General features: G+C 40.7%; 1 protein-coding gene across 1 annotated transcript in view; it reads right to left on the reverse strand.

Moving 5' to 3' along the window:
- Lar (tyrosine-protein phosphatase Lar) overlaps nucleotides 1-16,319 on the reverse strand; it is a 2,342,166-nt gene that overhangs the window by 694,454 nt on the left and 1,631,393 nt on the right. The window contains exon 7 of the mRNA XM_067136814.2: nucleotides 4,035-4,328. Coding sequence (XP_066992915.2) covers nucleotides 4,035-4,328 — 294 coding nt within the window. The remainder of the gene's footprint in view (nucleotides 1-4,034; nucleotides 4,329-16,319) is intronic.

The raw sequence follows: 16,319 nt of genomic DNA on the forward strand, positions 1-16,319 counted from the left end.
TTGCTAAAAAGTGGTCTCTGTATTAAATTCAATGAACACCTTGAAGAATTTGATCCCAGGTCAGTCCGGTGGAATATGAAAGTGCTTAAATACGGCAGCCTCCTGTCGGTAGATTTACAGGCTCGTACAGTAATTCATGTGGAATAAAATTCCGGCACCTCGGCATCTCCGAAAACCGTAAAAGTAATTAGTGGGACGTAAGGTAAGGTAAGGGTGTTTACAGTGTTTACAGTGCAATATGTCTTCTGGTATAGGCTAGAGCAATTTTGTTACTTTCATAGATCTGTCTCTGTCTTATCCTTGGTTTTGACAATATGAAAGTGACTGAGGTATGAGCGATGCTAGTAATGCCAATCCTTATGCAGCCAGTCCCTGCTATGAATGGTGTGAAAATGTTGCTCATAGGGTCGCTTGGTGTATGCATTTCAGTGGGCTTGGCAGACTGATATGTAATAGCAACTCTGGCTCGGTGAGGAAAGCAACGAGAAACTACCTCACTCCTCATTTCCCTAGTACGCCTCTTCAGTGATGCCTAGGCCATCTATGACAGCTGATGGCAGAACTGTTGAGGATACCACCAGCGGCATCGCTGACGGACTGAACATACATACATAAGGTACGGTAAGGTAAGGTAAGGTAAGGTAAGGTAAGGGTGTATTCTGCCCAAAGGCAGGTCCGAACCTCCGCAGGGGTGTGCCTGAGCCGGCGTTTACGTACGGTAGTGTGGCCAGTTCCTTTCCGCTCCTCCCCCCACCATTCTTATCGGATTTGTTTTTAAAATCTAATTTTATGTACTGCCTCTTTTTTTTACATGTAGGATATTAGTTTTAAGAATTTATGCTTTTATTATATCTGATTTATTTCATCTTAATGTAATCTCACCATCCTTGTATTATTATTAATTTACTTTGTATTAGATCTAGTTATTGTAAGTAATACAATGTAATATGTGTATATTTAAGTTCCTGGTTAGATGGAAGAGAAGGCCTGAAGGCCTTAATCTTCTTCTTCTTAATCTGTTTAATGTCCAGGGTTGGCTTTTCCCTCGGACTTAGCGAGGGATCCCACCTCTACCGCCTCAAGGACAGTGTCCTGGAGCTTCAGACATCGGATCGGGGGATACAACTGGGGAGAATGATCAGTACCTCGCCCAGGCGGCCTCACCTGCTATACTGAACAGGGGCCTAGGTGGGGGATGGGAAGATTGGAAGGGATAGACAAGGAAGAGGGAAGGAAGCGGCCGTGGCCTTAAGTTAGGTACCATCCCGGCATTTGCCTGGAGGAGAAGTGGGAAACCACGGAAAAACACTTCCAGGATGGCTGAGGTGGGAATCGAACCCACCTCTACTCAGTTGACCTCCCGAGGCTGAGTGGACCCCGTTCCAGCCCTCGTACCACTTTTGAAATTTCGTGGCAGAGCCGGGAATCGAACCCGGGCCTCCGGGGGTGGCAGCTAATCACACTAACCACTACACCACAGAGGCGGACGGCCTTAATCTTGCCAGATAAAATAAAACATTACTAAACTAAACTAAACTAAACAGCGCGTGGCAACCCATCCAAGTCTTGACCACGCCCAATGTTGCTTAACTTCGGAGATCTCATAGGATCCGGTGTTTCAACACGGCTACGGCCGTTGGCAGCGGGACGTAAAACCAATATTATTATTATTATTATTAATCTCACTGCAAACGATTTGTAAAACTCCTATAAATGTAAAAGGCTGTGTGTTCAATAACATTTGCAGTCATAAGTTCTTTTCAACTTTACTGCTGTTATTTTTTGAACGTAATGGCTGATGTTGACAGTGACATCAGAGGATAAAGGCGTGGTGTTCGTAAAATAGACGCATTCTGATATCGAAGATGGGAGCCGCGTCTTCAGATTTAAGAATGATGTGAACATTAATGATATACAATTCACCTTACTGCAAGATCAGCAATTTGTGAACGAAATAAGTGGTGAGAAAAACGGGACTTCCTGGTAATGTTGCCACATTTGGAGGAACAATACTGCAGTTTCTATGGAGAATTAGCTTGGAGTTGCATTGATCTCACTGAGTTACGGAACTAAGCCACTACACAAAGAAAATACTACTTCCCAGAAAAAGGAGTTCATTTTACTTTTCACAAACTATTTTGTGTTCCAAATGCATTTTTTTAAATTTGCTTATTTTGTATTTATGTTTGTATTGGTTTTTTTATTTTAAGTAATACAGGTATATATTAGAAATGGACTCGTTACCTTCCATATAGGAATACTGGTATTCGTACATAGCCCCTTATGATTTTCCACTCAAAAGTTAATAATCTCCAGTCGTACCTCTCGTTCCCGGCTCTATTCCCGATTTGGCTGTATTTAATTGAACACAAATGCAGAATATGTATCACCGTAACACGCCGATGGTACAGAGTACTATTCATTATTTGATACAGCATTAACAATGTCTATGAAATCAAATCCCTTCGCTCAACTCATTTATCTCTTGAAAAGTTTCGCCATCGCCGAGTAGGACGATTAACAGGATTCTGCTGATTAGTTTCAGTGAAATACGCGTGTTGGTTTGACGCAGAGTTGTTTAGGAATCCCAAGATTAAATTATTGTAGTTTAACATAGATCTCTCATTCTCACACTGAGTGTGTGTAACTGATCACGCACGCTTCAAAGAAAGTAGTGTATGGTCTGTGTAATTTAAGACACTTTTGCCGTTGAAAGACTGTCCCCAAAAGTGCTCAGGATGAATTCGCATTACTTTGCTCTCGCACAAGGACTCCTGATCTTCCTGTGTGTAATCGACACGTTGTGCTGGATTGGCTAATTATCCGACATGCCATTATATAAAACCAAAAGAAAATTATTCCTAATTCAATAGCTGCATTTTACTGAAATACTTTCAGTACACATCTTGATTTTATAACGTCAAGAAGACCATCATGGTTAACATATTCTGCCATGTCCGGTATTTCTTTTCGAACATAAAAACGAATGGGAGAAAATGACGATTACTTTACTACTCGTATATTGCACAGACGTAGGAGCTTTCTCAAAGGTAAGTCTCTACTAACATCTAAGACCATCTGCATGGAGGTACGTAAACACTTCGTTAAAAGCTTTGTATGGAGTGTTGTAAGCTATGGCTGAGAAACATGGACCCTGTGAAAAGCGGAAGTGATGAAACTCAAGGCCTTTGAGATGTAGTGCTGGCGTTGACTATTACTAATACTTTGGACTAATAGTCACAAATGGGAACGTTCCCGAAAGAGCAAATGAGATACGTATTTTGGTTAAAAACCTTGAACAAAAGAAGAAATAGCTTCGTTTGACACTTGCTTCGTCATTCTGACTGGTACACCATTCCGTTTGAAGAGAAAATGGAAGATAGAAGAAAGACCTAGCGTGCAATTTATCGACAACATTAAAGGCAATTACATCTATTGTCACTTAAAGCTGCTAGTCAAAGAACGGAAACGCTTGGAAGATATGTATATTACCCATCAATCTTATAGGGTTGAGGAGAATAAAAAGATATGGCCACCTTGGCAAGCTCCAAGTAGCCAACCACTTGGCTAACACTTAAAACGCCACGAGTGAACCCTTCTCAACCATTTCAGAACAACTTAAAGAAGTTGTGCAAGGTGTTCTATCAGACCCTTCCCGGGTTTACTCGCAGAGCTTCATCCTTCTACTTCAGAAACTGAAGAATTTTTAATACATCTATATGTTGTACATCAATTAGATCTCTGTGTCTACTATCTTTTTGTTTTTATTTTATGTGTGTTTTCTATAAATGTAAGTGTGTACCATACGATTAATAATAATATTTTATATGACCAACTATTTTTTTCTGATTTGTTTGGCCTTCCACACACGTTTCGCATACCCATACGAAACTACACTTCCTCAAGTTGACTTGTATGTTTTCCTCTTCTCTTTTTACTGAGCGAAATGATGAACAAATCAATTGTTTTAAAATATATATTTTAATTATAGATAGTATCAGTACTTCATAAAATAGTAAATGCTTGGTACTTACTCTCGTAGACGGTGAGGACCGCTTCGGCGCTAACCGCGTCACCGACGCCGTTTTCTGCAACACATTCGTAGGTAGCGTCGTCTCTACCGGCGCGCACTGGTTCTATGCGGAGCAGCGCACCGCCCTGGGGGAACTCGTGGACCAAGTAACGCGATTGGGTGCTGGACACGCGTTTGCCGTTTTTGCGCCACTGCAGGGTAGGCTGGGGATCACCCCGTGCCGCACAGTAGAACGCAGCCACGCCGCCTGCTTTTACTTGTTGGTCCCGCGGTCTCATTGTTATCTCGGGTGGATCTGAGGAAGAGAAAAAAATAAAAACACACAATTAGTATACTTAGATTAGCAAGCAGTTTATGTTTAATGATAAAGAAGCAGTACTCTTTTTGTAACACCTTACAGGTTCACAAACGGTTGACGAATCAGCCATAATACATCGTAAAATCCAACCGAAATGATTATATCAAAGCTTCATTTCTCAGATAATACATTCCGAGAAGAATTACACGAGTATCTGACTTCTTCTACGTGCACATTTGAGAAAAGTAGAAGATTGAGTACAACGGTAATCATTAAGTGAAAGAAAATTCCTAAAAAGACACAACCATAAAACGTACCAACAACACATTTACAGAAGGTTATTTTCACTAGCAATCGACAATAGAAACATTAGTAATTCTATATTCATTACTTTAGAGGGTTAATTTCAACGATGTTTCCTCAAAATCTCATTCACGAATGAATGCTCCATTCGTACGTTAAGTGGCTGAGCACGAAATAGCTGTCAATGAAACGTTGCACGCAACGAATGGAGAGAGGTAAGGATGAGAGTTATCTCCCATTGGACTCTTATTTTGCTCTCAGCAAGAGAGAATATATAGTGATTATAATGATAACCGAGAATTAAAAGAAATATCTGCATGTCTATTTTTTAAATTGACAGTTAGAATAGCGAAGCGCTCAACTGGGGAAAATGCCACAACATTAAAACTTGATTTTGAATTGACGTTAACAGGAATATTGAAGAACGGTAATTAAATAATAATGGTGAAATATATTTGGATAATACGCCTACATTCTTTACAAATGGCACGATCACCAAGACCACGTGACCCGTTACCGTCACAGATACTGGCACGACGGTCACGGTTCTAACGATAGAAAGCCTTGCACGAGAACCCGTTCCTGTATTTTCATTTCAGCAGCGCCGGCCAGAGAATGCTTCTTTCGTAATTAAATCTATAGGTTCGTTACTATATGTCTTCGGAAATTAGTTTAAATAACAATTATGCAATGTTAATTTGAGCCACGCTGAAGTGATATGGCTACTGACGGACAAAGTATTTTAAAAAAGCTCATATCCATTCTATAGCTACAAGTTTAAGTACGAGAAGTAGCTTATTTCCAAGTTACAATAGGATCTGTGGAAATTATTAGACTCAAAAGACCATTTAATAGACCCCAACTTTGGAACTACCAACACGTTATTAGATTCGCAAAAAATCCGACAATGTATAAATTAATGAGTCTGAAGAAATTTCATTCGCTTGAATATGAATCACGATATAACTTAACTATAGCTGTATTAAAGCCGCAACATCGATGCTCTCCAGCTATATGAATCGGACGTGAATAAATGAATGACCTATTTGTGATGTCTTACGATAGTTAAATTCAAGCCACGAGCCAATGAAAGTATCCTAAGGTGGATGCTGTATGTGGAAACAAATACAATTATTATTAAAATCTTGGGCTTGTTCGTTTATATGAGTCTGTGAAAAGCGACAGAGATGATTATTGTTTTGAGAAACAATTTTATAATCCTAATGAACGGATTATAAAACAAATTACATTGTGATTTTAAAAGCACAGAACTAAAAGTTCCAGACAGTTAATTTAAATATTATAACATACAATCAACTACTGAAAAAAACGGATTCTGAGCCTAGGGTACAAAAAGTGCACTGCTTCAATTAAAGAAACTTATTAAATAACAGACCTCTATGCGACATTAATTCCTCAAGACTGAAATCAGAACCACCAAACCACAAAGAGAATAAGTTATGAAACGAGACAAGACCACCTTAATGACTGAAAAAGGACGAAGAACTCATAACCAAACTTAGAATAGCAAACAGATGAGATAGTGCACAGAGCAACTTATCTCCAGTCTGTTAATTTTTCTTATCATTCGAGCAGATATTCGTAGAAACTCAAGAACAAGATCTGTTTCAACGAGTTCCACAGATTAACTTGAGAAATGGGGTTATTTCAGCAAAATCATATGCAATGTTGATAGTGAGGAAATCAAAACAACATCCTTTAAGGATCTTGCCTTTTAAGTGGTATATTTAACCGAACTTCACATATATACATAAACTAAATCACATATACACACACTGCGAAAGAAAAAAATGCATATGACGAAAATGAAACTAATTACAATCTCAACCTGTCCTGCAAGATGGACAAAGGGCCAAACAAGTTAAATAAAGAGGGACACATACAAGCAAATGCATATGTTTGGAGAAAGGAACTCACCAAGGCATCAACCAGACGTCAGGAATTTATATAGGATAAAGTCCACTTTTGTGACCATTGAAGACGATGTTAGATTAAATCATACCGGTAGAAAAAGTAGTAAAATGCACATACCATGAACTATATGCTATCCGATGTCGTGTGACTTAAGGAAGACTACGTCCGAACCACGTAATGCCAATGTATAGGAAGGATTTAACTTAAAAATCTTAAGAGTCTTATTCAGCACAAGCCGTTGGCTACCTGATCAGGTGACCACGTACTGCCTGAAATAGAGAGTATATACGTACCTGCAAGACATAATAAAATATTAAGTCCAGAGTAGTGCAATATTCAACTTCAAAGACCAATGCCTTGCAGTTAACAATTTGCTGGCATTGCTGCCACATTCAAACTTTTCTTGTTTTATTTCTTAACTTAACCACATGGCCAAAGAGTATGAAGAGACCGGAAGCACTGCGTTTAGAACACTGCAAACATACTGAATAATTAAAAAATGATCAATGCCAGCAAGATGGCTACGCAGAAAGGAGTTAGTAGCTTTAAGCTTGTATTCGGGAAATTGTGGATCAAAACCCCACCATCAGCGATTGGTAGCCATGTCCCGTAGATTGTCGTTTTCACAAAAGGATTATTCTTTGCCTGTATCTTCATCTAGGCCATGTCCCTACCTTACGTTGTTCCGTTTCTGTCCTAGTGGTGCCGAAGACCTAGCAAATAAACAGTATGTGCCTAAACAACAGTACTGAAATTACAAATATGCTCTGAACATCAAGATACGTCATTATAACATTCAAAGTGACGGCGGCAACACGTGTATCTAACTGCGTCGGTACAGCATGTGTTCATATATCACGCCTTGTTCATGGCGGTCCTGTAGAATGTCGAATATGCCGAAAGAATACAAAAAAGGCATCTTTTCCCGTAATTCGAGAACATTCCTATGTGGACCATCTGACCCGAAAATGGATTCTTTCATCATGCCCCTTCTGTAGGCGTATGAGAGTATCAGATCCACGAGGGGCGAATGGTACGGGAATACCGTTCCTCGGAAACGCTGAATGGTCAGCGTACTAGCCTTCAGTACAGAGGGTCCCGGGTTCGATTCCCGGTCGGGTCGAGGATTTTAACCTTCATTGGTTAATTCCAATGGCCCGGGGGCTGGGTGTTTGTGCTATCCCCAACATCCCTCCAACTCACACACCACACATAACACTATCCTCCACCACAATAACACGCAGTTACCTACACATGGCAGATGCCGCCCACCCTCATCGGAGGGTCTGCCTTACAAGGGCTGGTCTCGGCTAGAAATAGCCACACGAAATTATTATTATTATTACGGGAAATTAAACGATCTCCAAGTGTTGTTGCAGAAGGGTATGCGACTCTCGTGGAGTGGGCTGTAGACCCATCCTACCGCATCCATTGTCGTATCAGTGGCAGGTTTCTGGCGACATTCAATGTTGTTTGATGTTCACAGAATGTTTGTAATTACAGTACTATTTGCTTTGCCGCATACTGTTGATTCAATTACGATCCAGGCGGTTGTAACCTATATTGTTGTATATTTAGGAAGAACATGGACAACAATCTTTAGTACATTTTATATACGAGTAACCTGAAAACAGATTTATTGCAATGTGTGCTTTTCATTACAGTTCATACGGACTAACATAACTGGAAAATAATGCACAATATAAAAATGAGTCGTACAATCATAATCCGTGTAGAGCGCATTTGCAAAGAACTCTTCGAAAAAATTCACTCACTACGACGTCGAGAATCGAACGTCAGTTTATACTAGAACAGCTGACGGAAGCATTAAGCGAACAATTACGAACAAATATTGTTGGACAATGTCGTTTTTAAAAGGAAAGCTTTTACGGAGCTTTAAGGACAGGCATAATGTGGTCTTATATCAGGATTACTGCCGGAACATAATTCAGCTTAACGACAATGGCGAAGGGTTAATGGACTTGTCATCTCCACGGATGAGTTCCCGCCTCGAGGTTGCTCAATTAAAACAAGTCACATCATTTAACAACTCTCCGGCACACGGGCCGGTGAATAATGCTCGAGCGTGGCGAAACTTTTAAGAGTTTTTGAAATGTGTAGTTCGGGAAGGGAATAAAGCACTATGATTACAGAACTTTCCACACTCTCAATTTCAAAAGCTTACCACTTTTTATACTTAAATCCGCGTTGTCTGCCTGACGTGAAGACCCTGCATTTAATATGCGAAGAGTTATAGGAATGTTTCGGCTATCAATATTTTATACCGCGGCTCTTGTGGGTGAGATTCCCTCTCCACTCAGCTCGTGATGTATTAATTACGGGCGCGCTAGGTTCATTTACAAAGTCACCCGCGGGCACTGTCGGCGAGAACTGAATGTAACTGATGACACATTTCCATTTATATATGGTAACCAATTAATTGATGGAAACTGCAACCTCCGAGCTTCCGTGGGACAGCTCTATTTATCGAAACTTACAAAGAATACCCTGTTCAATGGATGACTTCAGTCACGTGGAGGTGGTGGCGGTGGTGATGGTGGGAGAGAACAGCCTGTAAATCACCTCCTGAAACACTTATCTACTATTTTCATTCCTCTCCTGAAGGGGAAGGCAGGCCTCTTAGACTGTGACGCTGTCTCTCAGGCCAGGAGATTTGTAGTGGGGAATGAGATTTGTGCTGAAGATGAGAGGGTTGGCGGCAATGGCCTGTACTAGGAACTGTCCCGGCATTCGTCTTTGTGGAGGAGAATGGAAGGGAAAACCATTCTCAGGATAGCAGACGGTGAGGATCAGCTCCTCTCGTCTCACGAATGCACAGGTAGGCCTATACACCCACGGTAAAGCCATGTCCACCCGTCCTCTGCCCGGTCGGTCGAACTGCAGAGATGTCGGACTGCGGACCTGCCGTGGCAACTTGTAGGCCGGAGCCTACTGTGCAACCACCGACGAACACTAAAGGCACAGGCGAAAGAAGGAGAGGTGGTGGTGATGGTTGTTTTAAGAGAACATACAACAACATGATAATCCTCCTTCAAACACTCATCAAAGGTGAAAGAAGAAGAGATGAGGGTGGCGATTGTTGTTTTAAGATGAAACAACGAAATTAATCACCTTCTCCCAATACTAATAACTTTTTTCTAGTGGTTTAAAGTCGCACTAAAACACTAAAGGTTTTTGGAAACGTAAGGGTGGGAAAATGCTAGGATTGGGAAGGTAGCGGCCGTGGACTTGGGAAAACACGGAAAAGCATCTTCGGGGCTGCCGACGGTGGGATCGAACCCACCACCTCCCGAATGCAATCTTACAGCTACGTAACCATAACTCATTGAATAAATGAATCGGGTTCTTTGAAACAGCACATGTCAATAAAGCTTACTTTGGAGATATCCACCTAAAACGTAGAGTGTCAGTGACAAGTGCTGTTTCTCCAACAAACTATTATTACCAGGCAGAGCTACCGGATAAAGCAATGCAGTGACGTGTGCAGTTTCTGCAGAAAACGATAGATCTATACTTAAAGAAAGACTCTATTATTTTCCTTAACTCAATTGTGACAAAATCTTGACATGTGTCGTTTCAAAAAAAAAAAAAAAAAAAAAACGATTCAAATGGGGTCTGGCTATAGAATGATCAGTATTTCGTCTAGATATTCCCACCACGAGGCTTTTTCTGATAATCCGGAAGAGTTTCTGCTGGCGACGGGTAAAATAACTGGACACAGTTTTAGTCTAGATATTAGTCTGTAACCATTCTGAGTAGGGTAAATAGCAGTGTTAGATGAACATAAATTTAATTAGTTCAGTTTAGTTATAAGTACTCTCTATACTCACTGTCCAGTTGTTGGAAGTAAGTTCATGATGTGATGCTAGCAAGTTATACGCTACATAAATAAATTAAATAAATAAACAGGAGAAATTGGAACAGGCGAAGAAAGGTGTAAAATCCTAATACCGTCGGGGTTATAGAAGAAAAAGAGATGACTAACAGGAGGTGTAGGAAAGATGAAAGTGAGGAGCCTGGCATAAATTCACCTCGGTGCCCTGCGGTTGTCACTCCTCGCTCTCAAGTTGAGAGTCTCCGGAAGGACGAATAGCAGCTTAGACTGTGTTCATGCTACAAATGTCTTTATTTTAGAGTTAAGCCACTACGACACGACGTGGAATAGAACCAGAAATTATAACTTCGGTTACTAAAACAGGCCATGTTGCTCTGTTTATGTACCACCAACACAGGCCTAGAATTCGTTGGCCTTCGTGAAGCATATTGTGATAATCTGAGGTTCCATTCCTCTAAGGAAATCCCTCTTTAGGCTATAGTTTTGCTCTATGATGTTAGGAAGAAGAATACGACAAAAGTCAACTAAGGTGATAAGAAAAATAAATTAAAAAATTAATATTATTTTATATCGAGCAAAGTCATGTACAAATAAGCAAAATATTTGACTTAATTTTATTAAAATAAAGTACAAAGCTAAACCGAGCACTCGTTAACATTTATATTCTCTTGTGGCGACGAGTACTTGTCTAAAATATTCCCTACTAAGTAAAGAGAAGAATGATTAAATCTTGTGACCTTACGACACACAAGGATGTTGATTTAGGGAAATGCGATGAAATTCGGAAGATTAAGAGGCTAAGGAAACTTGAACGAATGAGAGTTGTCAAGAAACTGAAGACCTACGAGTACAAAGCAAACACGATGTGTTTAATCTGTATACGAAGGTAAAAGAAGAAACATGTAACTTCAAAACTCGACTATATACTTGAATATCGAATGTAGCAAACAGACAGATTTCCAGTGAAGAGGAAGCAGAGGTAGAATGTGTGAACTATGTGCAAGGTTTATTTGAAGAAGGGACAAACCCAATTTCACCACTGGGCCTAGTAAGTACAAAGCGTGGGTCTGAAATTTTGATCAGTGAATTGCACAGGGCAATAAATTAAAAACTGGAAGAGCAGCAGGTCCAGATGATATTCACAGTGATGTTAGATTATTAACCAAGTTATTCAATTATACACATACAGGATAGGATACGCAAATTCTAATCCCCATTTCTAAGAATCCAAATGCCACTGGATATAGCAAATACTGACTGATAAGTCTCATGAGTCAAATTCGGAAATTGTTTCTAAATACAATACATTTCAAAATTCATAAAAAAGAAATGTGAACCAGACATTGGTGACAAAGAATTTGGCAATTTGGTTTGCATAAAGGCTTTGGGAGGGTGAGGGCCTTGTTCTGCCTGATGACACTTATATAAAATTGCAGAGACCAGTCTACAGATGTATATATTTGATTCTTTGATTATGCCTGACCATTCGATTGTGTCAAATATTCCGCACTCAACGGGATTCTGAACACTATAGGAAAATATATAGAAGATCTTACATTCGTCAAAACGTTCTATGAACATCAAGAAGCTTCCATGAGAATTCGAACCTCCGAGACTCGCGCTATCAGGATCAAACAGGGAGTACGAGAAGGACGCGTATTATCCCCGTTGCTGCTTAATCCGTATTCTGAGCAGATCTTCTGAGCTAATCTTCAAGACGTACTAGAGCTCGTAACAGCACATTCATGGGGAAAACAAGTGAAAAACCGAGCTCGATAGCTGCAGTCGCTTAAGTGCGGCCAGTATCCAGTATTCGGGAGATAGCGGGTTCGAACCCCACTGTCGGCAGCCCTGAAGATGGTTTTCCGTGGTTTTCCATTTTCATAACAGGCAAATGCTGGGGCTGTACCTTAATTAAGGCCACGGCCGCTTCCTTCCCATTCCTAGCCCTTTCCTGTTCCATCGTCACCATAAGACCTATCCGTGTCGGTGTGACGTACCAGCCAATAGCAAAAAACAAGTGAAAAGAAAACCTACAACCTGTTTTACAGTCAGTGACCAGGTCAGGGATGGAATGAATGAAGCTTCCATCTTGCGGCGAGGATAGGAATTGTGCCGGCTGCCGAAACCTGTCGCACTCCTCTGGGGCATGGCTGACAGATAAATGAAATGATAGTGGAGAGTGTTGCTGAAATGAAAGATGACAGGGAAAACAGGAGTACCCGGAGAAAAACCTGTCCCGCCTCCGCTTTGTCCAGCACAAATCTCACATGGAGTGACCGGGATTTGGACCACGGAACCCAGCGGTGAGAGGCTGACGCGCTGCCGCTTGAGCCACGGAGGCTTCAGTTGAACAAGTACAAAAGTTTAAGTACCTTGGCAGCTGGATTACTGAGGACTTGGGCCCAGATTTATAGATCCGTGTACGAAAAGAATTGGCTAGATTTCTGAAAATAAGGAATCTACTGTGTGATAGAAACCTTAGCTTGGAGACACTTCACAACTTTGTGAGAAGCTATGTGTATTCAGTGCTTCTGTGCGGCGCTGAAACATGGACTATGAAATGTAACACAATTAGGAGAATAAATGCTTTCAAGATTTGAATTTTCCGACGGACGTTAAGATCTCGTGGGATGACTACGCCTCCAATGCTCCCGTACTCAGGAACGGATAGCCTACCTTGGGCATATTGTGTGGAATGAAAAGATCAACCTGAAAAAATTGAACATACAGGGTAAAACTGAAGGACGTAGAGGTCGCGGTCGAACGAAACACTCATGGTTGGACAGGACTAGATTCGAGTAGCCTGATGAGGACAGCCAAACATCGTGCAGACATCGTTGTGATTGTGGCCAACCTCAGCTACCGAGCTCCTTGAGTGTCGACACCATACTTTTCACTACAAAGTGGCAGAAATCAGAACGCTTTCCGGGGGACCTGCTGATGCGTTTCAATAAATTTTGTCGGATAAATACTAAATGTGTCACCAGGGAAGTGTTATATGCCGACATTACACGACATCAAATATCGAATCTGACCACCTTTCCCAGGTTCAAGCGCTCAATCCTGAGGTTCGGAGCTCGACATTCTAGCTAGCACTGATCCACAGGGATGTTACATTTTCAATCATGCAGTAACTTCTTCCTTCAAAATTCCGACAAACGCTACCGAATTTGAACTGGTAACCTTGGGATCTAACTCTGACACACAGAGATTGTACAGTAGTTTCATCCTGTATACATCATACGATTATTGTAAAACACCAAAATATTAGTTCATTTTTCGCTGAAATTGAGTTCATAATATAATACAAGAGTATGGTCATCTTGCTTTGTTCCTCTAACGTTAGAATTCACTATGTTCCTGCCTGGTGACCTAAAGATAACTGTTTAGTATCCGATCAGCAAGAAAGGTTTTAAATGTCAAAAAGTCTTCTAGTTCGATTAATATGCGAGTATTGGAATGGGCGGAACTAATGACGTCCTAATGTCAAACATTTTGTTATCAGTTAATCAAAACTGAATTACAAAAGCGCTGCCAGCTTCTGTTCCCTGTTGATGATTCCAAGACTAATTACTGCTCTCAGAGTAAAGCTGAAATTGTCTTTTTTTTTTTTTTTTACACCGCACGCACTTAACGAGCGCTACTGCTAATATTTTTTGTTTGTGATGTTTTCTCTTTCTCTTTTGGTCCGTTACATTCTTCTTTTTAATTTTCCGGCATTATGCAGATGACCGCACAGAGTTGCCAGACTGCATGTCATCACAGTTGATGGCTTGCCACTTCATCTGGCAACGTGTGGTGGCTCGCTGCCTCATCCAAACCCTTTCTGACACGGACACACAATACAGTAATTAAAGCCAGGCCAAGAGAGAGCGGGAGAAGGAGAGGACAAGCACAAAACCAAAGACGTGCGGTATATGAACGCGTTTCATACCCGGAGACGGCTTTAATATGTTTCTGGAACCACCGACCACATCTCAGATCATTAAATATTTACCTGTCCACAATAAGTTAATATAGACTATCCAGCTGTGGGGAATTTAATCAGCAATGTGGAATTAAAATATCAGTAGTTCCACATCACAATTCTATAAACCTATCTCTTGCTCGTTATTAAAATTTCATTTCACGATTAGGAAGTTACATGTGTGAGTGGATGTATAGTGAGTTCTCTGCTCGCAGGTTGGTTGGATTACCAACAGATCCATCGTCAGCTGCCACAGATAGCTAAGGAGTCACACAACAGGCATACTAAGAAATGAGGAGTGACATGTAACAGAATCTAGTTCGGTGAGGAAAACAACAGGAAACTCGTTTCCCAAGTGACGCCTAGAATATCTATAATAGATAATGGTGTACCTATTGGGGATCCAACCAGCCTCCCGGTCGAGGACTCAACATTCAACAATAATATAGTGAAGTTAAACACGCATGTATGTATGTATGTATGTATGCATGTATGTATGTATGTATGTATGTATGTATGTATGTATGTATGTATGTATGTATGTATGTATGTATGTATGTATGTATGTAAGAAAGTAAGTAAGTAACTCGCCTTTAATCGTGGCGAAGTAAGGATTCAAAGTCCTCCCAGCATTGAAATGGAGAAGGGAACCACGGAAAACCATTTCAAGGATAAGGACAAGGAATGGTGAGATCCAAAGCTACCTAGCTTGTGAGTTCGTGCGAAATCGTCACAACGACGATTCAATAGGAATGGAAGCGGCCTTGACCTTAATTAAGGTACAGCTCCAGAATTTGCTTGGTGTGAAGATGAAAAAAAAAATTGTCGCCAGTCCTGAGGTTTAAATCCACCATATCTCGAATGCACAAGAATAAGAATAAGAAGAAATTAATTAAAGAATACATTCCTCTTTGTGTACTTTTCTTCCATTCCAATTTAAGGAAGAAATACGGAAATATTAGCTCAGAAGCTCAGAAGCTCAGAGACGCTGTGCTCGCGCTCAGGGATAACTTCATAGTTGATCTTGTTATAATATCTTTCAATAAAGTAACATCCGATGTACATACGAGTCTCCGTAATATATCAAAGCTGGATATTCTAATACGGTACGTAAGATACGATAGCTACTCATTTAATGAGGCCACATTCAGTCTACTTCATATTGTTAACAATTTGTATTACGTGTTTCAAAATCAAGTTCCCTATGAACGTTCGAGATTTATGGATTTTTATGTTACTATTTCTACGATACAAAACTCTTCATGATATGAAATAATGTTTTTTTCTTTTTTCAATTTGCTTTACGTCACACCGACACAGATAGGTCTTATGGCGACGATAAGATAGGAAAAGCCTAGGAGTGAAAAGGAAAATGCCGTGGCCTTAATTAAGGTATAGCCCCAGCATTTGCCTGAATTAAGTTATAGCCCCAGCATTTTCCTGGTGTGAAAATGGGAAACCATGGAAAATCAGGATTGCCGACAGTGGGGCTCGAACCCAAAATCTTCCGGATGCAAGGTTGTTTTTTATTGAGACAATAGCTTTCCTCTATTGGTAACCGTTCGCAAACATATTCAGAATTGTTGAGTGGTTTTAAGGGACTGAGGACGGTACAATCAACCTCACGAGGATCTAGTTGACTCAAGCAGACAGCAACCCCTTTCTAGCAAACTGATGCTCTTTATGTAAGTAATTTTACGTCACACGCACTCACATACGCTTTTGGCGACGATTCAATAGGAAAGGAAGCGGCCTTGACCTTAATTAAGGTACAGCTCCAGCATTTGCCTGGTGTGAAGATGAAAAAAAAAAATTGTCGCCGGTGGTGAGGTTTAAATCCACCATATCCCGAATGCAAGCTCACAGCTACATAGAGCCCAACTCGCTCGGTGAACTGAAATTTAAGGTGGCACAGCGATGCCAT

Source organism: Anabrus simplex, chromosome 1 (genome assembly GCF_040414725.1).
Source record: "Anabrus simplex isolate iqAnaSimp1 chromosome 1, ASM4041472v1, whole genome shotgun sequence".
Lineage (NCBI taxonomy): Eukaryota > Metazoa > Arthropoda > Insecta > Orthoptera > Tettigoniidae > Anabrus > Anabrus simplex.